This window comes from Rhinolophus ferrumequinum, chromosome 2, assembly GCF_004115265.2.
Source record: "Rhinolophus ferrumequinum isolate MPI-CBG mRhiFer1 chromosome 2, mRhiFer1_v1.p, whole genome shotgun sequence".
Lineage (NCBI taxonomy): Eukaryota > Metazoa > Chordata > Mammalia > Chiroptera > Rhinolophidae > Rhinolophus > Rhinolophus ferrumequinum.
This window is the reverse complement of record NC_046285.1, coordinates 72,372,494-72,397,586: the sequence shown is the minus strand read 5'-3', so window position 1 is coordinate 72,397,586 and position 25,093 is coordinate 72,372,494. Positions and strand designations below refer to the sequence as shown.

The following is a 25,093-nucleotide window of genomic DNA, read 5'->3' as shown; positions in this document are numbered from 1 at the left end:
TTTAAGAATTCTAAAGTGAGGGGCTGGGATCAATCTCTCTACGGTGCTTATGAATCTATTGAGTGCAGCATCAATTCAAACTGCCCTCATTTTCTACACCTTATCCGATCTTGTCTTGCTTTACAATCACTAAAATGGGAGACACATGCCAAGGAGTGAAATGCACCTCTTCACAAATGCTTGACTTGGGCCAAACTGAGTTACTTACTGCTACATGTTTATACCCATCCATTTTACACCTTGCAGCGTTTCCCTAATGTTCCCTCTGCAGGAATATGCTTCTGGTGAAGTCTCCATACATACCTACTGGGAGTGCACCATAGAAGGCATCAGGGAAGGGGACAGAGATGAACAGGGAAAGCCTCAATCCCTGTCTTCTAAGAACATAATCTAGTGAGGAAGAAAAACAAGCAAACCAAATGATAAGGCTGCATAAATTAAATGGTCAATAGAAGTACAAGGAATATGTGCTGGAGGACACAATGTAAGACTCTATGGAGGAAGTAGCATCTGAGCTGGACCTATGAATTCTCTAATTCTATAAGCAAAAGAGTGCCTTAGGGACATTATCTCATTTAAACTCCACAATGACATTGTGAGACAGGTAGGGATCAGCAATCCCACTTCATGGATGAGGAACTTGATTTTCAAAATGTTTAAACAATGTGCTTAAATCGTGCCCCTGGTAGGTGGCAGGGCCTGGATCTAAACTCAGATATGCTGCCCCTAAATTCAGAGGGAAGTGCACTCCATTAGATTTAAATTCCAGCTGTCCTTCAAGCTCAGCCCCAAAGCCAAATCTATCAAAAAGTCTTCCTTGAGCCCTCAAGGTATTCTTCCTCCTAGGAACCCCTATAGAAGCATTTCATACTGCTCTTAGGACACACTCATTTTCTACGTTGTATGATTGTAATTAAGGTGTGAATCTCACCACTTATACTTGACTGCTGGCTTTCCTTGGGACAGGATCTGACTGCTGACTTAGCACTCATCACTCTTAGCACAGTGGTTTGCACAGAGCAGATACTAAATACTTTGAGTTATATCAATACTGCCGTCATTCTTTCAATCACACAGGTCATTTCAGACCCTTCTTTCCCCCTTCACACCTATCTAATTAGGCACCAAGACTTGTCAGTTTTTCGTAATTTCTTTATAATTCCTATTGCCTATAATCTTAAGTACAAGACTTGACTACTTTATGTCTAGACTAATAACTTTTTAACTGATCATCAAATCTTCGGGGCCTTGCCAGTACAATTTATCCTCCAAACTATTGCCACATTAATCTTAATTTCTTTATATCTCCTGCTTTTAAATCTTTAATTGTTCTCCTTTGCCTATAGAACACGTTAAACACAAAGCCTTCCATTCCCTGGCCTTAATTTATCTCCATACTACTTATTGCTCTTAGTCTACTCCATATAAGCTCTTCATTTTAACAAAACCATTCTATTGAACATGCTTTGGCTATGCTTTGTTCATTTTCATCTCTTTAGCCCCTTGCTCATTTCCATTATGCTTTTCTGGATATCTGCCCTCTTCCCCTCTCCCTCTACATAACCATGTTGGCACACCTCCACTATGAAATCTTTCCTCACAGCAACCTTCTTTCCTTAAATGTTACCAAACTTAAATCTATATCACTCATTTGCTCTCACTCCAAGGAAAATGTAAGATCTACAAAGTCAAGAATAATGCTTCCTCTAGCATTAAATTTGGTCCTACTCAAGAAACATCTGTTTGACTGCTTCACCATTATTTCCCCCCATTACAGAAATGCAACAGAGATATGGACATTCCACTAATCGAAATATTTTCTGTTCTCCCAGAAACATAATATCTAAAGTTTTCTCTCTCATACTCAAAACATTTTCTTCTAACCATTTTATCTGTATTCAGAAGCATCTTTGGTGTACGATGTTGGGTCCAACTTCTTTAAATTCTGCAGCAGTGATCCACATGTCCTGGAAGGCAGACAAGGATGCAAGAATGGAGCCTCCCATCCACACCGATATTTTCCTTTCTGGGGGAGCTATAACCTGCACAGGGGTATTGGCAGGCACCACCTTTGCTATATCTTTAACTAGTCGCTTTTCTAAACCAGAGAACAAGGTTGATCCCCCAGCAAGGATAATATTGGAGAAAAAGGAATTCCTCAGATCTGTATCGCATTTCATTATGCTGCTGAAGCACATCTTATCAATGCCAGGAGTTGCAAGGTTCATGAGAGATGGAGAGAAGAGGGCCTCCGGACATTGAAAGAGCTGGTCATGGAGCTTGATTGTCTTCCCATCAGGTAGTTGGTAAACTTTCTCTTTACTAGCATGTTTCTTGGCCATTTCCTCCTCATAGTTCATTGCCACGTAACAAGATAGTTCCTTAATGTCTGCCACAATCTGTCTGTCTGCAGCACTAAGCAGCATGATGCCATGGTCCTTCAACAGCATCATGAGGTGGTTGGTGAGGTCAAGGCCTGCCAGATTTAGCTGCTGGACAGCATGAGGCAGACAGTAACCTTCAAAGATGGGCACACACTGGGTAACTCCAGCACCTGCAGTCATCACAAAGCCAGTAGTGAAGCCAGCAGCAAAGAGAGCCAGCACCCCCTGGATGGACATATAGAAGGCAGGAACCTCCAGGTGCTCAAAAAACACTTCAGTGATCTGTTGTCGGTTGGCCAGTGGGTTTAGTGCTGGCTCTGTAATCAAGACTGGGCCATCACAGGGCTTTAGCTTCAGGTTATGGTCATAGATATGTTTCCATGTGATTTCCATGTCTCTCCAGGAAGTAACGAGACCACGCTCCACTGGGTAGCTGTAGGAAGCGCAATAACATAAATGACAGCCTTAATTTTTCCAGTTTCTACCCTTCAAACCTGGGTTAATCTCCATATTTATTACCAGTATCCGTTTATGGGCAGTGACTGCCTCACAGAGAAGGTAACTGCCAGCAAAACTTACCACAGCTACCTTCCTCTGCAATTTTTGTTTCTTTCCACCCCCGCCACGCTCCTTGGAAGACCCTTTGTGACTTTAAAAAAATTGGGGGGTAGGGTGGGGTGAAATCTTCACATAATAAATATCAGTTAATTGAAGAAAAAAACCACCCAAATGACAAAGGTACCACAATTAAGTAACATCCTTAAATGAACGTGTATTTTCTGAACGATAACTTGACACGTTTGAATACATTAGTGTAGTCAAAGAGCAAGTGATTCACTCATTAGATGTTTGGCACCCTCAGAGATTTGTGGCTCACGCGTCTGCAATAACGTTGGCCGGTAGAAACTTTCCTGGCTTCCTTACCCTCTCTCTCACCCTGGCATCCCCCATCTGGGTTTTCCCCCCTTCCCCCCCACGCGGGTCCTGCCAGCCGGAAGAAGGCGGTACCTGATGGACAGAGAGCTTCTCCTGGCCTGCGCTTGGTCGCCCACGCACAGCTCCCCTGCGCCCTCGGCAGCACAGCTCCCGCCCTTATCGCGGCCGACAATGTTTGGATAGACAAACTGGGGCTCCCGGGACCCAGCCAGGCCCGCCTTGATCACTCCGGAGCCGTTGTCGATCACCACCGGCAGCTGGTAGTAGCTCATGCCGCCGCCGCCACCTCTGGTCCCGCGGCCGCTCCAGCTGCCCTCGCCGAGCCAGGAGGGCGCAAAGTGCGCGGCGCAGCCCCTGGGAAGCCTTACAAGGTTCCAGTGATGCGCGGGGGGCTGAGGCCTGGACTCCGCGTCACAAAGGCCCCCTCATGGCCCCTCGGGGCCTGAGGCCAGCTGGTGCGGATCGAGGCCGAAACAACTCGGGGCCCATGGACTCTCCCGAGGCTCCGTGCGCCCCAAACTACCGCCGGTCTGTGGGTCACACTGGGCCGGGTGACTCCCCGTGCTCTGGAATCTTTGAATGCCATGATCAGGAAAACCCGACTTTCCTCCCTAAAGATACAAATCTAACCTTTAACGAAAGGCTTTCTCAGATACTTCGATGAGCTATAAAAATTGTATTTCCCAAAGCCATTGGTTGAATTCTGGTTATTACAGGTGTCTGTCCAAGGGCCTGTAGAAAACTCTGGAATACGCCCTTGAAATTGGGAAAAGGTGGAGATTTGACGGGAAAGTTGTCGCAGAGGGGAAGCACGGTCCGTGCTTTTGAAACCCTCGTGAACTTCTGAAAAGAAAGGGGGGAAAATGCTAGGATTTAAAGTAGTTTTTTAAAACTTTTATTATTGTTTCTATGTAGTGGGCAATACTTTGTCGTGCTTCTTTCCTGTGGTTTCCATGCAAAATGTATTCAAAACCAAAATGGTAGGATCTCACTTTTTATTTATTTTAGCAATCTCATCAGGTTATCTCCCGGGGTAGTATGGAAGCCCATTCTCATTCCCTAAAAGTTCTTGGTTTTTAGGCCTAAGAATGTGTCCGCTTCTTTGCAGGAAAAGTGATATTCCTTAAGTCATAGGAAGTGCAGGCTTGGAAAAATTTAAGCACCTAAAAATTTAAGTGCCAAAAAGTGCATCTTGGTGTGTGGTTTTTTTACCTTCTCAATTTTGTACACCTTATAGAGCGAATTTTAAAATAAGTACGCAAATTAGAAATTCCTGGTTAGTCTACAGAAGCAGGGGAAGAAATTCAAAAGTTTATGTACAAGTCCCTCCACCAGGGGCTGGAAGAATCGCTTTCTCGCTGACTAAAACACAGTGTTGGAGTTTGGTGTTGCGTGCCGCTGCAGGAGCAGGGACTCCAGGATCCGCGAGCCGCCTGCTCTCCTAGGCCCACCGAAGCCCCGGAGCTCGCCTGAGACTCTCAGCAGCGCGATGCGGGTGAACGATACGTAATCAAACACTTCTTTCCCATTGAAGAAAGTGTACCCCAACGAAGGGCAACTAGCCGGTGGCTGGTTTCTACAGCAGTACCTACGGGGCTTTGAAAAAGTGCACGCAAATTCCAAATTTTGATATAGTAGCACTACTTAATTGGAATACCTTATTTTCCCTTGTCTGGGTTTATTTTTTCTTTCTGTGCGAAGGGACAATAATCTTATTTAGCAACAGTTCATAAACTGCATGTTACATCTATATCTAGGTGTTTCTGAAAAACAAGCAGCAGCTAAGTTTCCGTAGTGTAGTGGTTATCACGTTCGCCTAACACGCGAAAGGTCCCCGGTTCGAAACCGGGCGGAAACAGGCTTTGTTTTCTTTCTTAAAATTAATTCTGGCATTTTAAAAGATATAATCTTGATAATAACTTGCCAACCCTTGGAAAATTGAACTTTCAGTGTGGGTGGTATTTTATTTCTTCACCAAATGTTTTTATTGACGGCTTGCCATGTGCAAGAAGTGTTCCAGAATTAAAAATTTTTTTGAGTTCAACTTACAACCTGATACTGGAAAAATGTGATGTACAGCCTGGAAGGGGGTATCAAATAGTGTAAAAACTCAGCCTGTGTCCTCCTGAGCACTCTGTATTACAAGTCATTTGATTCTCCATTAGTTTTCCCTTGAAATTGCAGATTTCTCTAAACGCTAGAGACCACGCTTTATTCTTATTCTATATACTTAGCACCTAGTATATGCTTGGCACCTAGTACTCATAAATTTGTATTTCTGAATTAATAAATTACTTAAAAGGGTTCCGACAAAAAATAAAACTGGGATCAGAAAGAAAACTCAGAAATATGAAATCAAGAAAGAACGAGCCTCAAATGTTTTCGTTATAAATAAACAACGGTTTTATGCACAAATGTGGTTCTTACTGAGTAGTCAGAAATAAGTTATAAAAAGAGCAAACAGAATCTGGTTGGAAAAAAATCTCAGGAAAGAAGAAACGAATAAAAACGAATAAATTCAAGTTGAGACTGTCCTTTAAAATAAAGTCGCGAGTAAATTTTCTATGATCCTGACATAACTTCTATCAATAAAAAATGTTGAAGTTTTGGTTTTCTGAAATTTATGCTGTCCGCGGGCACTAGGGAAGAATCCACCCTAACATAACACTGCTTATCTTATTGTTCCTGCGCCTTTTGTATATTACGCAGCTAACTGGCGTCCCTTTCCTTCACCGTACAAGACCTGAATTCATTGTAAATAATTGTATTAAAATTTTTCGAGCTCAGACTCAGAACCTTTTCGGTATAATGACCGCCTTTCTCCAATGTTGCGCATGCCCAGTTTGCTCTATAGCTTTGCTCCGCTTTAGTTCATTAGAGGTCTGTCACCAGGTAAGAGTATCCTGGAAACATGGCTATAGTTGGCTGATGCAAACAAAACCCAGGGAATCCCAAGAGCTTTCGGACATGTAAACTAAAAAGGGGTGATCAGTCTCAACTCAAAAATTCCCCACGGCGGAGAGCCCGAGTACACGTGCAGCTGTTTCCACTCGTGGGGTCCTGAGGAAGGGAAGGATAATGGGAGAAGACAAGCAACTACAAGCCCCAGGATGCAGTGCGCAATTTGGCTCTTGGAAAGAGGCCTGCGATGCAGCGCTACCCGTCCTGGGCCCAAAATGCGGGCCGAGCGCGAGACGCCGACTGTCGGGCGATCAGAATGCTGAGAATGAGGAACACAGGCGCGGCGCTGTGAGCGAGCCCTTAGGGCTCGTATCTTTGACGCTCGTGATTTTGGGGGGAGAGAGGGTGCTTGGCATGCTAGCGAGTGCAGTGTCTGAGTGGGCCAGTCTGTTCAGCCCAGACTGGTGCTGGACCTCCACGATCCTAGAGCCTCCAGCGTTACCTCTGGATGCGGAGCCGGATGTGACGTCTTCGTGGAGTAAAGGAGAGGAGGAGCGTGGCGCGGTGACGTCCTCCCAAGATGGCGGAGAGAGAGTGAGGAAATTGTGATCCCCGTTGGATTGTTGTAAGTGAGTTCTGTCTTGGCTCCCAGCGCGCTATCCCGGCACTCTCCAGACCCTGGGCCATTGTGGGGCGCGCACCATGACGTTCGAGCTCAGGTCGGGCGAAGGTGTTAACGTGGAAAGCTTGTGCGAGGCAGCCCTGGTGTTGGCCTTGGCTACAGGCTCTGCTGTGGGAGTTCGGGGGAGTAGGAGCTGGAGCTGGGAGAAGGGCAGGGCGGCAGAAGCCAGGAGAGACTGGCTTTGGTTGCCACTCTCCGATGCCACCTCTAGTGGAGAAGGGGAAGGTGAGGGGGGGCGAGGGACGGAACCTTTGACAGCCTTTGGCCCTGTTCATCCTCCGTCCCCTGGACACACGCCTCGCGTTTTGAAGCAACTGTGTGCACCGCAGAAGCTAACAGGTTTCGGTGATCTGAGAGCAGTCTTCAACTTGTACCGTGTTTTTCCTCCATGTGTCCCGAGGAATCTTTTGTTTTTCTTAACATCTGTATGCCTACTGAGCTTGAAAGTCTGAAGGTTCAATTGGTGCCAAAGCACGAAATTTTGCAATGCTTTTTTCAGCTTGTGGAAGTGTTTTCACTCATCGCTATTTATTGAGGTGTCCGAAGGATTGTGTTAATCGGCCCAGATGAAACAGAGACAGAAAAGCACTCTTCTTTTCTCTTCAGCATTTTTAACCATATCTGTTTGATAAGAATTTTTTCGGGGGTGGGAGGCGGGATAAAATCAGAACTGTTATTCTTGTTTATGTTACGTCCTACCGGTATGTCCCTTCTCCCCTTGGGTGAAACGTTAGATGGAAAGTTAGGGTTACTGATTACTATTTCTTTTTGTCTTTTAGAACAAGAGTAAAATTCCATTCTGATACCAAAATGCAGTATTCGCACCACTGTGAGCACCTTTTAGAGAGACTGAACAAACAACGGGAAGCAGGGTTTCTTTGCGACTGCACCATAGTGATTGGGGAATTCCAGTTTAAAGCTCACAGGAACGTGCTTGCGTCGTTCAGTGAGTATTTTGGTGCGATCTACAGAAGCACTTCTGAGAACAATGTCTTTCTTGATCAGAGTCAGGTGAAGGCTGATGGATTTAAGAAACTGTTGGAGTTTATATACACGGGAACTTTAAATCTTGACAGGTAAAGTACACATTTTATTTACACTTACAAAAGCTGGTCAATAGTCTTTGGAGCCAAAGGAGGTTTTTCAACCTCTGAACTCAGAGTCTTCAAATATTGATGGGCAGTATTACTATTTTCTTTTTGTTGATTTATTTTAAGGAGTCAATATCACTGATTTGGGATGAACAGACCACAGTTTTAAGCACCAAAAGAACAGATGTTAATACCAGTAAAGCCTTGTTTTCTCATACATTTGATTTACCTACTGAAACAAAGTCTGTGATTTCAGTTACGTAAATGTGGAGATCAAACACAATGAATTCTAAGTAAATTCCAGTTTCCCCTGCTTCTTGATCTTTATATTCCTCTGGTCTTCTCTCCCCCTCACTCTCTGTCCCCTTCCTCATAAGGTGTTTGGGGTGAGGGAGTGTGGAGGGGAGAACAAAGGAAAAACCTCTGTGTTCATTTAATAGTGCTACTTATAGTTGGAACTATGAATAGCAATTTTCAGGACCTCTTCCTGATTTTGATTCAGGAAAATAATGTCATTGGAGTGTAAATGGCAGTGACCCCTGTTATCTCTCTAAAGTTACCAAATACTAATGTTTAAGTTAGGTTCAAGATGTTAGAATGCTTCTCTAAGATGCTTAATGCTGTCACTGCACTAACAAGAAGTAGGTTCTGAGGAATCTGAGAATGCAGGCACTATGTTTCCCACACATAATGAACTATATAATTAGCTTACTTTTAAGTTTAAGGATTTACTTGAAGGCCCATCTCCCAATGAACATTAGTTTCCTTTATATTCTCTTCTATACCCTCCTCTCCCCATTAATTCCACATTTCTTGGAGAAAAATTAGAAAAAGACATAAAGGAAACACCTGAAATTCTGCCACCTACTGATAACCACTGTTAACATTTTGATAAATATTCTTTCATTCTTTTCCAGATGATCTCTAAGATATAGGTACATACACATTAAGCAAAATCCTTCCCTCCCTTTTACACTGCAGCTTATCATGGAAATAATTCATCTTTAAAAACCTAGAATCATGATGTTCCTTATTACTTTTGAAAAGCAAACATGCTGTTTTGTAATTATTTTTTAAAGGGTGTAATGCAATCTTTGAATCGATTCTGTATAAGTTGATTAAAGGAACGGAGCAGTGTCATAGATTAATCTCACATGATAAATTATTTAAATTTACTGAATAGTTGACTATACCAAGTGACTGATTAAAAATTCAGAATACTTAATATAAAATAACCACAAAACCAGTAAATTTTGGTTGCTCTTCAATATAGTTTTTTCACTTTCTCAATTAACTTCGCTGGGAAAGTCTTGAGTTGATCTCAACACAATGAGGAGCATCTTACTTTGAGCTTTCATGCAAAGAACCAATGTGAAGAAGAGCCAGATGTTTTGCTCAGTCTTTTTTGGTACATATCTTTTCTGGGGAGATAATTGAGCCCAGCCACAAATAGAAGATTTATACCAAAAATAGAAAGTCTGTGATTTAGTGATTAAGAAAACAAAATAATAAGAGAATTAAGTAGACCCAAGAGCCAGACAGATTACCTTGGCCAAATTTTAGTTCTAACACTATGATCTAGGAAAAGTTATTTCTTTAGCCACCCATATATCTGCAGTTTGTAATTAAATGACTTTCAATGACTGTTCAAAAGGTAAAAGCAAGTTTTCATGCACTGTAACTTCATGCTTATAAACAAAAGCAGATCATTTATTGTCATAAACAAATGCTGATCGGTTTTTTTAACTGTAACAGATTATAGGCTGCCTATGAAATAGATAAGTAATTTATATGGATTGCTGTTTTAGTACTGAACAGTTAATTAGTGTGTGAATCAATGCTAGTTTATATTAAAGACTACCTGACCTTGTTTTCTGTTTGATGGTTCATTTTATGGAGCACTAAGCACAATTATAATTTGAGACCTAAGTATATAAAAAGTGATAGAGTAAATTTGGCTTTCATTCTAGTGGTGGCTCATTTATTGTAACTTAATAGATTATGTAACAATTAATAAAAATGCTTAAGGAGAAACGTAATGTTTTTAGAGAATGATAATGCTATATACATGGAAGAAACATACAAAAGATGAATAAGATTGTATTTATATCTTGGACATTTGTGCTATATCTTTGCAGATAGAGAAGTAACTTTTTTACAGAGATCATTTATTATATATCTTCCAAAATTAAGGCAAGGGCCATAAGAAAAGAATATCTTAAGTAATGTTTCCTTATCTAGGGGAAAGAACAGATTATGTTCCAAAAGTTTATTTGTAATATGTTTAGGAACTTGGGATGAATTTTCCTAGAGAATAAAATGTTCCTTAAACTGGTGTTTAGGTTTCCAAACTAGCCTATAAATCTAATCGAGAATCAGCTGAAAATGATTATGTTTATAATAAAAGATAAATTTTTAAAAGCCATTGTAATGCTAAATTTAAAAAGAGGAAACACAGGTGGTACTTGAGGCAAAGCAGGTTTAACTAGATGAGAAAATGGGTAGAGATTTATAGATACTATAGTGTGTATATATATATATGTATACTTTAAATGACCTGAAAGATTCATGACACTGGTTATTTTTTATTTCATTTCAAATTTTACTCCTTTTTTAATAAAGATGCATTAGTAGCACTATATATTATTAGCTATGATTAAAACCCTTTTCTGGTTCATACATATGATGAATAGTGAAAAGAGATATTTTTTCCTGGAAAATTGAATATGTGGGGAAAATGGCAAGTAGGAAGGTTACTTGAATGAGAGAGGGGTGTGTGTGTGTCCCTGTCCTCACTAATTAAAAGGGTCATATTTTTAGTGTGAATAGCAACTCAACTCGCTGATTTTACAGCTGAAGATTGAAGCATCCAAAGTATGGTGAGAGCCAGTGCTAATCAGCGTTTCCCTACGTTGTAAACTTCTGGAGCACAGGGACCGTTTGATGTTTCTTAATATCCCTCTTAGTACTACACGTGGTAGATGCTCAGTAAACATTGACTGGAATGTTGAACAGGTGACTTAAGTTGTTCTCTATAATTCTAATATGACAAACTCTCCAGTTAACTTTGGTTGATATCACACACACACACACACACACACACACACACAAAAGTGGGAGGGTTGCAAGAGAGAGCTTAGCACATTCTAAAACCTTGTTCCTGCAAGTGATGATGGACCAGCGACATTGGCATCACCGGGAAGTGTGGTAGAAATGCAGATATTCACCACAGAATTAGTGAATCTCACATTTAACAAGATCTCTTGATGATTCACATGCATAGAAAAGTTTGAGAAGCACCATTAAAGTCCCTCACAGAGGGAGGGGAGCAGAGGAGGACAATAGGAAACACGATTTTTAGACTCTTCCTGTTGCCAGTCCAGAAACATTGGTTGATATCTGAAGAGGTCTCAGGATGAATGGGAAGAGGCAGTAAGTTGCCCGTAGTACATTTGTGTTCCAAGTGTTTTTTAAAACAGGTAGAAACTTGAACATTTTATTTGTCTGTAGTAAGTACATAGGTAGTTGTGAGTAACCATTATTCTTCATCTTTTCAAGTTCTGTGAAGGGGAATTTTTGCCTAAACATTATTGTGAGTGAATGAATGAATTTTGTAAATTTGTTATTTCTTTTAGATATGCCTTTTTCATCATTCTGCTTCGTTAGGTCTTTAAAAGATTTTGAAATATATGTGCAGCTCTGTTTCAAAAACAGTTTTTCTTTGATCAGAATATTGTAATTTAGCCTTCTTTCCTTACAGTTGGAATGTTAAAGAAATTCATCAGGCTGCTGACTATCTCAAAGTGGAAGAGGTGGTCACTAAATGTAAAATAAAGATGGAAGATTTTGCTTTTATTGCTAATCCCTCTTCTACAGAGATATCTAGTATTACTGGAAACATTGAATTGAATCAACAGACTTGTCTTCTTACTCTACGAGATTATAACAGTCGGGAGAAATCAGAAGTGTCTGCAGATTTAGTTCAGGCAAATCCTAAACAAGTGGCTTTAGCAAAGAAGTCATCTCAAACTAAAAGGAAAAAGAAGGCTTTCAACTCCCAGAAAACAGGGCAGAATAAAACAGTGCAATATCCCAGTGACATTTTAGAGAATGCATCTGTTGAATTATTCCTAGATGCAACTAAATTATCCACACCTGTGATAGAACAGGTTGCACAAAGAAATGATAATTCAGAACTCGAGTTGACATCAGTTGTGGAAAATACTTTTCCAGCACAAGATATTGTGCAAACTGTTACAGTGAAACGGAAACGTGGAAAATCACAGCCAAACTGTGCTCTGAAAGAACACTCTATGTCTAATATAGCCAGTGTCAAGAACTCTTATGAGCTGGAAAGCTCTGGGGAAGAGCTGGATCAGAGGTATTCCAAGGCCAAGCCAATGTGTAACACATGTGGGAAAATGTTTTCAGAAGCCAGCAGCTTGAGAAGGCACATGAGAATACATAAAGGCGTCAAACCTTATGTTTGCCACTTGTGTGGAAAGGCATTTACCCAGTGTAACCAGCTGAAAACGCATGTAAGAACTCACACAGGTAAGACTAGTTTGTGAGAGATATAATTGTTGTTATACTGTGACTGAAATAATAATACTTTTCTAGAGAAGATATTAATAATATACAATGTTGACTATTTGTGACCAAAATTTGATACATACTTGTATTCATAGTAGAATTTAGGGTCTTAGACTGTTGAAAATTTCTTTGTAATTGTGACCCAGTATTTAATGGCTGTTTTATTGTGATCGGTACTCTAAAGTCTTAATACATGAGCTCTTTATACCATTTTCTGTCATAGTTAAAATAAGCATAAATTTGGTTCTAGCTTACTATTTAACAGAGAAAGACTTTAAAATTGGTGAAGAGTAAAAGAATTACAACCCAGGCCAATTCTCAGATTTTGCCAACATATCTCACTACCTGCTTCCTAGACTTTGTTGACTTCTAGAACATGTTAGCATTACATATACATTCCTTCCTCAGCTTCTACATTTACCTTTATTGGTGCACTTAGGTTTGTACTTTTTAAGATGCAATGTGTATTCTCTCATTGATGACTTTCCACGGTTACAAATTGAGAAACACTCGTTTCTTTTAACTCTACCAGTGTTTTCAATAGTCAATCAGGAAGAAGAGATCCTATTTGTTTTTTTCTAGCAATTAACATTTTCTGAATACTGAAACTAGTACTGTTGAGGAACTCTTGTGAAAGCTTATATGGCTTAAGCAACTAAAACAGAATATTTGTTTCTAAACATAGATTTTATTTACTACTTCTTTTAGGTGAGAAGCCATACAAATGTGAATTGTGTGATAAAGGATTTGCTCAGAAATGCCAGTTAGTCTTCCATAGTCGCATGCATCATGGTGAGGAAAAACCCTATAAATGTGATGTATGCAATTTACAATTTGCAACTTCTAGCAATCTCAAGATTCATGCAAGGTAAAAACAAAAACAAGAATTGTTTGATCTCTGAGTCTGGCATTCATCATAGTCTTATGAATAGACTACTGTATTAGAATTCAGGACAGCGTTCCAATTGTGGTTCCACCATACGATATTCTCAGCACAGTCAAGGAACCATGAGGAGGGAGGCCATGGGGACTGGAGGGGAATAAGTGAGTGAGGGAAGTAAGATCAGAATGGTGATAAGGCATCCAGGTGGTGTAAGGATTTGTAGGCCATTATAAAGCTTTCACTCCTGAGATTGAGAAATAAGTGATGTGATCTTGTTTGCCTCTTCAAAGGATGACTCTGGCTGCTATACTAGGAAAAGATTGTAGGGTCACAGACTGGAAGTAAAGTTACCAGTTAGGAAGTTCTAGATAAAACACAAGTAAAAGTGATGTTGGTTCCGCCAGAGTGGTAGCAATGGAAAAGATAAGTATTAGTCGGATTCTGGACATATTGTTAAATGTAGGACAAACAGAATTTCCTGTAGATTGGATGGGGCATATGAAAGAGTAAAATCAAAGATAATTTTGAGGTTTTGAGCCTGGCCACCTGAAAAGATGGTGTTACCATTAACTGAAATGGAGAAATTTTGTGGATAGAGCAGTTTAAGCAGGAGTACTGGAGTCGTCGGAGTTCTGAATGTTAAATTTGAGATGACTGGTGGACATCTCAGTGGAGATACACAATAGACGGTTGGGTCTGTACATCTGGAGTTAAGGGGGCTGCTTTGAGCTAAAGATATAAATTTGGGGGTCATCAACATACAGATAATATTCAAAGCCGTAACACTGGATGAGGTCACCAAGAGAGTGAATATGGATAGAAAAGAGATCAAAGGACTGAGTCATGGGCGTTCTAATTAAGCGTTCTGGGAGATGGGCAAGAACCAGCAGAGATGACTGGGAAGGAGCAGCCAATCCAGGAGAAAAACCAAAAGAGTGGGTTGCCTTGGAATCCAAGTGAAGGAAATGATTCCAGAAGGGAACGATCAGCTGTGTCAAACTCTGATGCCAAGGAGATGAAGACTGAGAATTGACTTGGATTTAGCAAAGTGAGAAGTCGGCAGTGCTCTTGACGAAAGCAGTGTTTTAGCAGAGGCGAGAAGAGAGAAGAAGTGAAAGTAGAACAGTTGAAAATTCAAGGTTTTGGTAAGCAGGAGCAGAAAAATGAAGGAGCAAGTGAAGTCAAGGGTCTGTATTTTGTGTTTTTTTTTTTTAAGGTGGGAGACATCAGTATATTTGTATGCTACAATCCAATGGGGTGGGAAAAATGGGTGATGGAGAATGGAGGAAATTGCAGGAGTGGTATGACAGAGTAGGCAAGGGGATAGTGTCTTAAGTATACAAAATGGGAGTAGTTGGATTCAGATGAACTGTCACCCTCAGAATTAACAAGAAGGAAAGCAAAATCTATAGGTACAGATGTCTAGGTAGAGTTGTGGTGATAGGAGTTTTCTGATTGCTTAAATTTTTCTCAGTGAAACCGGAAGCAAGGACATCAGCTACGAGAGGATGGGTGAGGAGGTGCTGGAAGTTTGAGGGAAGAGATGTGAGGAGTGAGTGAATGCACAAGCAAACATAATTGCCTGCAGTATTAGGGATGCACTTGACAACCATATAAAGATGATGGCAAAACTTTTGGAACTGGTCTCAGAACTAATGTTTTTATAACAACCAAAACATTTCGTTTTGACTGTATACATTGAAACTTGGTTTTAAATACATATGCTAGATCTGTTAAGATGAAATGAAATAAAATATCGTGTGAAAAATGCTTGCTATATAGATTGACCTCCAAATTGTTTTACTTACCAACATAAAACTTTATATTTACTTACTAACAGGAAGCATAGTGGAGAGAAGCCATATGTTTGTGATAGGTGTGGACAGAGATTTGCCCAGGCCAGCACACTGACCTATCACGTGCGTAGGCATACTGGAGAGAAGCCTTATGTCTGTGATACTTGTGGGAAGGCATTTGCTGTCTCTAGTTCTCTTATCACTCATTCTCGAAAACACACAGGTAAGAATTTGACATGGAGAGACTGCTTAAAATAAGGAAAGTTGTAAGAAAAAGAAGTTAAGCCTTTATAGAAAGTATATTGCAGACTTTGTAGTTATATATCTGTTGTGTTTGTGCTTCTTGAAACTTTTTAGGATTTTCAGATATATATTAGATTTAAAAACAGACTTATTTCTAGTAGGTGAAATACATGGTGGGTGAAATTTTTAGTCATGTAACTTAATTTTGATAGTGTATAAATTTGAGACATGTTTTATGACCTTAGACAAATTCCTAGCCTCTTGAAGTTTCATTTTCCTTAGATAAAACTATGGAATGAAATTAAGGGGTGGGGGTGGGTTTGGGTAGAACACTGATTTTATTATAACTTCTTAGGACTTTTCATACAGACATTCTAATTAAACAGATACTGCAAATTAAACAGATACTTCAAATGCTAAGTATCAGTTTTGAAAAATTCTATTCAAAGATTCTAGTTTTTTTGTAAGGTACATTTTTAATAGATCTATTCTAAATGACTTTATTCATCTTTAGTAATATAGTAGACAGCAAGAATTGAAATACGGATCAATGAATGTACATGTTTTTAATCATATAAAAATCAAACTTCTTGCCCAACTAGAAGGACATTTGCAGAAATAAAGTTTTATAATATTAAAAGCATCAGGTTACATGAACAGTGTAAAATAATTACTAATATTCATTTAGGTTGGATCACACTGAAAATACCTCTGAACATAAAGAGGTTTTAATTTAATATTTTAGAACAGCTTACTTAGATATTGTAATTGATAAATATTATATTGGTATAGTACACCACTTCGCTATCTTTTATTTTCCATCTAGGTGAAAAACCATACATATGTGGTATTTGTGGGAAAAGTTTTATTTCCTCAGGAGAACTCAACAAACACTTTCGATCCCATACAGGTCTGTGTTTAGGGAGAACGTATTATTTTTTGTTCTCTCTAATTTCTTTTTATGTAAACCTTGACTTTTAAACCATTATGGACTATATGGTATCTAGTCACACTCTATAGCAATATTTTAATGTATAATATCAACTTTCTATTTGCTTCTTTAGTTTTTTTAGTTGTTTGGAGTGTGAATTAAATTTGGTTGAGAATTTTGTAGATTTTCTAAGAAATATGCCAGATTATCAATAGTTTTTAAAAATGATTTGGATTAAATTGCACAGATATAGGAAGAAATGAAAAGGAAAAGATAATAAGATAATATTAGATATTTTTAACAGTGTTCAGTATGCAAGTTTTAGGAATAAATTTTAATATTGATATGTTTATTATAAAGTAATAAGTAGTATGAAGAAAATATTGAAGGTAAAAAAAGTTTTAAACAGGAAAATGCCACTTTGAAAATACGCTGTTCTGACTTTTTCTTTTTAAAAATTATTCCTCATAATTCCTATCTAGAATAGTATGAGCACCTAGGAGACATTTGATAAATTTATTGGCAACTTCTGTATTCTCATGCTCTTTAGTTTGCATTATAAAGCATTGTTCTTATTTCAACAGAATTATGTTGTAGCATTTTATTCTGTCAGTATTTTTTAAGGATTTTCTAATTTGTAAGCCACCTGAGAGCAGAAACTGTAATTATGCTGCCCCCCAGCCCCCAGGTACCGTGTTTCCCCCAAAATAAGACTGGGTCTTATATTAATTTTTGTTCCAAAAGATGCATTAGGGCTTATGTTCAGGGGATGTCATCCTGAAAAATCATGCTAGGGCTTTTCCGGTTAGGTCTTGTTTTCGGGGAAACACAGTGTATCTCTCATCCGGGTCTGGCATATAACTGGCACTCACTAAATGTCTGATAGAAATAAAAGTATTATTTTTTTAGTTTAAAATTTGTTAATGAAAATGCTCGATTTTCCCTGAAATGGCAATACTTTATGTACTTTATGTAAAGTAAAGGAGTACCAATGTATATAGAAGTTTTCATTTCACTATATTAATACCAAGTGATTACAATGGTAATTTGAAACTAAATCTAAACAGTATAGTAATGTTTGCAATGTGTTCATAAATGTTGATATTTTTGTCTTAGTTAACTTCCAAAATATTGAGGTTTTAAACTTTTTAACTTGTTTTTCAGGAGAAAGACCATTTATCTGTGAATTATGTGGAAATTCTTACACAGATATTAAAAATTTAAAGAAGCACAAAACAAAAGTCCATTCTGGTAAATGCTTATGTTTCTTAAAAAATTTGGGGCTCTCATGTTGGTGCTATTTCTTAAAATGTTGAGATGCACATTATAACAGTTTAAATTAGATTTTTTAAAAATTAGATATACATATGAGGAAGGTAGTTTTATAATTTGCACCTAAGTTCACTGTGAATTTCTTTTCATATTGACCCTCTAATAAATAATACTTGAAATATTTTGTCCTTTAAATATCTGATTTATGAACAGTTTCAAAAATGAAGGACTGTATAGGCAAACTGTGTAACACTGTTCCCCATAGCAGAGTCTGGGTTGCCTAGAGTTTACTGTGGTTATATGAAGAAAGGGGCATCGTGAACACTAGTCCAGAAATATATCAGAGGAAATAAGGAAACGGGTAGTCCCAAAATGTTGTCATATATAGAAATAGAAAGCCAGACTACAACATTTTAAGTCCGTTACTTAAAATGAATCCTTGAAAAAGTTTCATTGTGTTTACCATTTTCTTCCATCACGATTAGGAACAAACTTCTTTAAGTTTGTGAAGAGAGGATAGTAAGTCTTTGATAGTAAGTAAATATAAATATAAAGATTTAATTAGTAACATCTGAAAATTGTATTGAATCATTAATTCAACAAACAGTTATTAAACACCTCTAGAGTACACATAACTGCAGGGTATACGAAGTTGAATAAGGAATAGTCCTAATCCTCCAAGAATTTACAATCTGGTGTGGGAGAACAGAAATCTACATAAATATGATTACAAGACAAAATGTAGGATATAATAGAGACACAGAAGTGCTGAAGAAGAGATTAAGTACTTCTGAGACGAGTATTGAAAGTCTTAATCCTAGAGAATTTGCAGGATGGAAAAGAGTTCAGAGCATGGAGATAGGAAAGGAAGGGTTCATTCCAAACATAAAGGACACTGTGAAGAGAATCGCTGGGATGAGGAAAGCGCAGGCTATATTCTTGGCTGGTTGAACTGAAAAGTCTGCAAGAACAGAGAGAATTACAATTTTATGAAAGAAAATCACAGTTTTGTTTAATGATGACAGTGAGATTGAAATGTCAGTACTTTGCAGTGTCAGGAGTATAGTAAAGCTGGTGGAAAATTTGAAGGTGTTAGTGTGATAATTATTCCCTTAAGTAGAGCAGAATTTGTCATCTCTGAAAATATATGAAAGTGCCATACCTCTGAACTTGAACTTAGAGAATAGTATGAACAACTCATTAATACAGTCAGTGAACAAATAGAGTATTAAGTGTATAGCACTATTGGGTGCTTTGAAGAAATTAGAGAAGTGTAACTTGACATTTACCCTTAAGGAATTTACGGTCTGGTAACTGTAAATCCAGGGCATACCTGAGTGCTAAAGAGCGATGAGAGAGAGAGAGGGCCAGCCCAGTGGCTCAGGTGGTTGGAGAGCTGTGCTCCTAACGTGGAGGTTACCAGTTCGATTCTCACATGGGCCAGTGAGCTGCGCCCTCTACAGCTAAGACTGTGAACAACGGCTCTCCCTGGAGCTGGGCTACCGTGGGCTGCCTTGAACGGCCAGTGGCCAGCATGAGTGGCCAGCAGCCGGTGAGAACTGCCGTGAGCTGATGACTGAGCTGATGACTGACAACTGGCAACAGACTGCCTCAGCCGGGAGGGGAGCGCAAGGCTCATAATACCAGCATGGGCCAGGGAGCTGTGTCCTACACAACTAGACTGAGAAATAAGGGCTTGAACTGGAGTGTGTGTGTGGGGGGAGGGAGGCAAAAGAAAGGTGGGGGGGCAGATATCACAAGGCACTATATGAAACAATGAGCAATGAGTGACAAAACAGATGAGAAACAGTTCACCCTGGTCTAGAATAATTAAGCCCATTTTTATAATGGAGCTGGTGCTTGAACCTAGTCTGGAGGTCCATGTTGGATTTGTATAGGTAATGAGGAGGGCAAATCAGCAAAGAGAAACAGCATGAGTAAAAGGTGTGGTGGTTGGAGTGCAAGTTCTGGGAATGGTAAGATTCTACCTCAAGGTTTTTGTTTTGTTTTTTAAAGATAGTACAGATTTTTTTCCCCTTCCATTTCAGGGGCAGATAAAATTCTAGATTCTAGTGTAGAGGATCATCCCTTGAGTGAACAAGATTCCATACAAAAAAGCCCTTTATCAGAAACTTTGGATGTGAAGCCTTCTGATATGACTTTACCACTAGCTCTTCCGCTTGGGACTGAGGATCACCACGTGCTTCTGCCTGTCACAGATAATCAGTCTCCTACATCGGATACATTGTTGAGGTCAACAGTGAATGGATATTCAGAACCACAATTGATTTTTTTACAGCAATTGTACTGACTTTGTGAGGATTTATGGACTTGCTAAGACATCTCTGGTAGTAAACATAAATATTTCTGGTAAAGTGCATATACTCAAATTACCGTTCATTTGAGTTGTGACCATTATTTTTCATTCACTGAAGTAAAAGCACCTGCTGCTGCATCATAATTGTGCAATGCCTGTTTTGATTTTTGGCTTTTATGTCTAGATTATACACACAGCTTTTTAAGGAACGAATTATACTACAGTAGCACTATTTTAGGTGGTTACGTTTGATTTTCTCTTAGAGCTGCCTTAATTCCATTTTTATTTTGCGTTTTACAATTGTCTTTCATTTATTAAAAGTGGAACCTGTAAGTTCATACAATTCAGTTTTGACCTGTGGCATTTAAAATTTTTCTTCCCCTCAAAATTGAAGCAAAATCCATGATGGTATCAGTCCAAGAGTGTTGCTGTTACCAAGCCCCGTAGAACAATATGTAAACTATGAGGGAAAATATAAAATTTCATATTTCTGCCTAAGAAAATTTAGGTACTGAATAAGAATTGTGCTATTTCGCTATTGATATACTTCATTGAAGGTAACTTTTCTAATGAAACAAAAAGATGTGTTTCTCTTACAAGGTAAAAGTATATAAAAATTTAGAACTCAATATTCTGGAGAAAACTAGTGGTCAGTACTTTTGATTTGGGTTATCTGAAACTACATTTTCAACATGAATTTAAATAGATATTTGGTGTTTTTACTTTGTTAAAAGACAGTTTCAAAATTTGATCAGTTTTCTAGATTACTGAAGATGAGGAAAATATACGAAGTTTCTAAAAATTTTCATAAGCCTCTCTTATACCTGTCATGCACTTTTTAAAATATTAAATTCTAAAAATTTAATATTTTAAATATAAGTATATTCTAAATATAAATTTAATGCATACCATGAATCACTTGGCTTCTGAATTTGATACATTACATAGATTTAAGAAATTAATTTCAGTTACAAGTAAACTTTTGAGTTATCAGAAAGCCAATTTATTAAACATTTTATATTTATGTTTTCTATAAATTTTGAGTTTTAAAATTTTATAAATTATACCACATTTTGTTGTTGTTGTAGTTTCACAGTAGTCCTTTTCCTTCCTAATGAACGTAGAAAATTCAGTATTGTTCTGGTATTTTCCCATCCCACTTTTCCCACAGACTGATTTATTTTACTGCCTGATCTTTGGACATTAAATTATCAGTTCCACAAAGGCATTTCTACTGCTGATCAAACTCCACGGTGACTCTAATTTCTGCCATGCATTAGTTATGACTTGTTTTTTGTGTTAAACTACACCTGTAATAAAGTTAATGTATTTTCTATTGGTATTGATTTCTTTAATTGTATTTTCTCTGGGATCCTAGTCATAGGAGCCAACTAGAGGACATAATAAAACTACATAATTCTTACAAACTAGAGAAATCGTCACCATGTCACAGCACTCTCAACATTTTCACAATAAATTGCCACCAGTGGGATAGACTTAATTGAATAGTTTGAAATATTGCCTTGTATTTCCATCAAACACAGTATTATTTATATAAGAAATCTAATTATGCATGTGTATTAATACACTGGGTTTAAATACAATTTATAGTTATAAAATGTTCAACTAATCTATTCTGGCTAAAATTTAATAGCAATTTATTGGAATGTGATGAAATTAAAGAAAACTAAAAGACTCAGCCTCTTTAAGAAGTCTGCTGAAATGAAGAGGTTATATTTAATTCACATCTTCATTAATCCAAGCATCTAATGAACAAAATTTCTTTTTAAAACTACTACAGTGATGTCATAATTCTATGAGAGCAGTAGTTACCAAATTTCCTCTAATATGATGATAATTAGCATTTTGCCTTTGTATAGAATAGCCTTCAAATTTATTTTTAGTATTATTGTATTGGAGTGCCTAAGGTTGATTTACTGTGCTTTTCTTCATCACACCTGGTTCTTAACTAGAAATTATTTACAATAATTTTATTTTAAATTAACATGGCTTGATGCTCTTCCAGAATGACAGGTAAAGCAAGACTGAAGACTGAATATCATATCTTGTCATTCTTCGCATAATGCCATCCTATTCTTTATCATAATATGCATATATTTTAGTTGTATCTGGTATCATTCTAACACTCATAATTATCATTTTAGTTAAGGCCATCTTTAAATATATTTGTTATAATGCAGTGTTTTGAGAAAGTGATACTTAAATAATTAAGAATCGACCTAAGTTTTTTGAAAGTGTTTAGGATGCTGAAGATCTTACTGAGAAACAAATTGTTTTCTAAATTTTGTTTTATACTTGTATGTTTTTCCTACTGTATTTGTTAGACATTAGACTTTTTAAAAAGAAATCATAGATTATATATATAAATGATTTTTTGCTGTTTTTAAATGGTATTTGTTTTACGTTTAACTTCATAAGATGATTTTGATAAATTTTAGAAAATTGTTTTATTTGTTTCAAGAGAAAAGTTTCTAGGAACTTATAGCACAACAGTAGCACATTTGACTCCAAAAGAAAAGGTTCTATGAGTTCTATTGCAACAGTAGTTTATCTCTTTTCTGTATTTTTCATTTCTACAGAAATTGTGCAAGTGAGGAGTTGAAACGTACTTTATATAAAGACAGTGTACATGTACTCATTTTTAAAAAATCTCTATCCAAGAATAATACCATGTTTCCCCAAAAATAAGAACTAGCTGGACCATCTGCTGTAATGTGTCTTTTGGAGCAAAAATTAATATAAGACCCAATTTTATTTTAATAAGATCCGGTGTAATATAATATATATAATACCTTGTCTTATATAAGACCGGGTCTTATATAATTAATATAATATAATACTGGGTCTTATATAAGACCAGGTATAATATAACATAATATGTATTACTTGGTCTTATATTAATTTTTGCTCCAAAAGACGCATTAGAACTGATTGTCCGGCTAGGTGTTATTTTCAGGGAAACATGGTATATATGCTGGCAAAGCCCCACGGCCAATTTTAATGTATGCCACACATTGAGAACTATTATCCTAAACATTTCTTGATGTTCTTCCTTTGCCAAGCATTTATAAAATGAAGATCTTGACAAAACTTTCCATCTTTACTCAGATTTTGAGTCTTTAGAGCTTAGCTAGAAATACCACCAAGTAAAAAAGAGATTGTGTTTTAATGCAGTTTCTGTGAATTCTACATTTTTACTCATTACTTATGAACAATGTTGGGATTTAGTTGTTGGATCATTAACTACTTGAGACAGTAAAATGGTCTGATCTTCTGTCCTTTGCAACCCCTAGATGCATTCATTCGAGAGAGATTTGGTGTATTTATTTAAGGAAGTAGATAATTATATAAATATAGTAAACATCCAGAAATATGGTATTCAGTTTCAAGAAGAATATATTACAATAAACACCATCGTTGTGAACAGATACTTGGATTAAAATACCTGGTATTTCAAATGCTAGAAAGTTATTGTAATAATACATAAAGTTACAAAGATAAATACAACAAATTTCACCTGTAAGTTTACAGTCAAATGGAAAAGACAAGCTTGAATGTAACTTGCAATAAAACAAGTCAGAATGTCCAGTGTTACAGGGAAAGAAGGCAGAAAGGAAGTGCTGAGCAGTCAAAAGGAGTTGAATGGACAGAGAAAGGACCATTGTTCTAGTGGATAGGCAAACCACATGGTTGATGGAAGCAATTTGCACACAGCTGACTGAGATAGGCAGAATGGAAAGTATGAAACGGGAAGGAGAAGGAAGCCCAAGGCATGCCCAGCTCTCTATACCATCATACTTTAAATTGTACCTCTACCCTTAGCCCATGCTGAAGGAATGGGATTAGATAGCCAAGTTTATAACATGTTCTCACATGCCCACCCTGAGCTAGTTAGGTTCTTTATCCAGAATTTGAACTATGAAATTCTGACACAGGTATACACGTAAGTGAAAAGATCATTTAGAACTGGCCCAGAGTCAGTGAAGCAAGCCAAAGTCTAAAGGAAATTATGAATTAGCAGAGAGAGCTGATCTATAGAGCAAGGAGATGAAATAGGTTTGCAGAACCAAACAACTGAGGCCCTGTGGCCTGGGTCTCTAGCTTTGCAGTCCCATTCTTGAGGTGGCACAGCTATGCTTCATTTCTTTGTCCCTGGATGCCACTGATTTTTATTTTTATTTTTATTTTATTTTTTTGCCTGTTAAATTCTTAGTGTAAATCCCCTTTTTCCAAAACAGGCTTGAGTCAGTTTGTGTTCCTTGCAGTTAGCCAGCCCCCACTTAGACACCTAAGTTTTGATCCTGACTGAAATGATGCCATTACTGTGACGGGAGGTTAGGAGGGGGTTAGTGGAAGAGAAGACCAGAATGGACTGAGTTTGGTGGGGACATAGCCACGTGAAAACACTCGAGCACAGCTTGGAAATGGGGCCTGGAACCCAGGAGAGGAACACTAGAGATACAGATCTTGCAGCATAAGGCTAATAAGTATTGTGATAAGAATTACTAAGGCAGGCCTGGGAGATGGTACAGAAGAAAATAAAATGATGAGAATAAAATCTTGGGGAAAACGCATTTAAAGAAAAGCAAAAGAGAAAAGACGATGTAAAGTGATAACAGGAAAAGAACAGGTGGTGCAAGTTTCATGAAGACAAAAGTGGTTTTGTACTGGTCGCGTGGTACAGAGAAATAGATGCCAATCAAAGACAACGTTGCGTTGGGTAATTGGGAGTAGGAGCCAGGTGTGTATGGTTTGAGTAGTAGATAAGACATAATGAGTACTATTTAGTTTGAAAAGCAGAGTGTGGGGTGCGAACGAGATTATTTTATCAAATATCTAAAATGTATAAACCACTCTTGCTTTTTTGCTTTCAAATTTGAAACACTGTAAATTGAGCATAATGTGATCAGCAGCACTGCAATACGAGGCTGTATTTGACTTGGTTCTTAAAGGATGATTGCTAAGAGGAAAATGGAAGGAAACAACATATATAGTTGCATATTTACTCATTACAGTTCATATGTACAAAGGAAACGGAGTTTT

General features: G+C 37.9%; 2 protein-coding genes and 1 non-coding gene across 6 annotated transcripts; 2 read left to right on the top strand and 1 right to left on the bottom strand.

The window, feature by feature from the left end:
* Positions 1–1,712: 1,712 nt before the first annotated feature.
* On the bottom strand, positions 1,713–3,999 carry ACTRT3 (actin related protein T3). Its single transcript, XM_033134165.1, has 2 exons — positions 3,393–3,999; positions 1,713–2,817 (listed from the first exon to the last, which is right to left on the bottom strand). Exons 1-2 carry the CDS (start codon positions 3,590–3,592, stop codon positions 1,899–1,901), a joined length of 1,119 nt encoding a protein of 372 aa, XP_032990056.1. The 5' UTR covers positions 3,593–3,999; the 3' UTR covers positions 1,713–1,898.
* Positions 4,000–5,105: 1,106 nt separating this feature from the next.
* TRNAV-AAC (transfer RNA valine (anticodon AAC)) lies at positions 5,106–5,178 on the top strand. The gene has a single exon. It is a non-coding gene; the product is annotated as a tRNA-Val (tRNA).
* Positions 5,179–6,713: 1,535 nt separating this feature from the next.
* MYNN (myoneurin) lies at positions 6,714–21,365 on the top strand. Of its 4 annotated transcripts, none has more exons than XM_033088170.1 (8): positions 6,714–6,846; positions 7,683–7,979; positions 11,755–12,548; positions 13,296–13,455; positions 15,311–15,489; positions 16,336–16,419; positions 17,605–17,691; positions 19,761–21,365. In XM_033088170.1, exons 2-8 carry the CDS (start codon positions 7,714–7,716, stop codon positions 20,021–20,023), a joined length of 1,833 nt encoding a protein of 610 aa, XP_032944061.1. In that variant the 5' UTR covers positions 6,714–6,846; positions 7,683–7,713; the 3' UTR covers positions 20,024–21,365. The 4 variants fall into 4 exon arrangements, with proteins under 4 accessions (XP_032944061.1, XP_032944078.1, XP_032944051.1 ...); XM_033088160.1 differs by having other exon boundaries at positions 6,722–6,940; XM_033088177.1 differs by having other exon boundaries at positions 6,723–6,850.
* Positions 21,366–25,093: the final 3,728 nt, after the last annotated feature.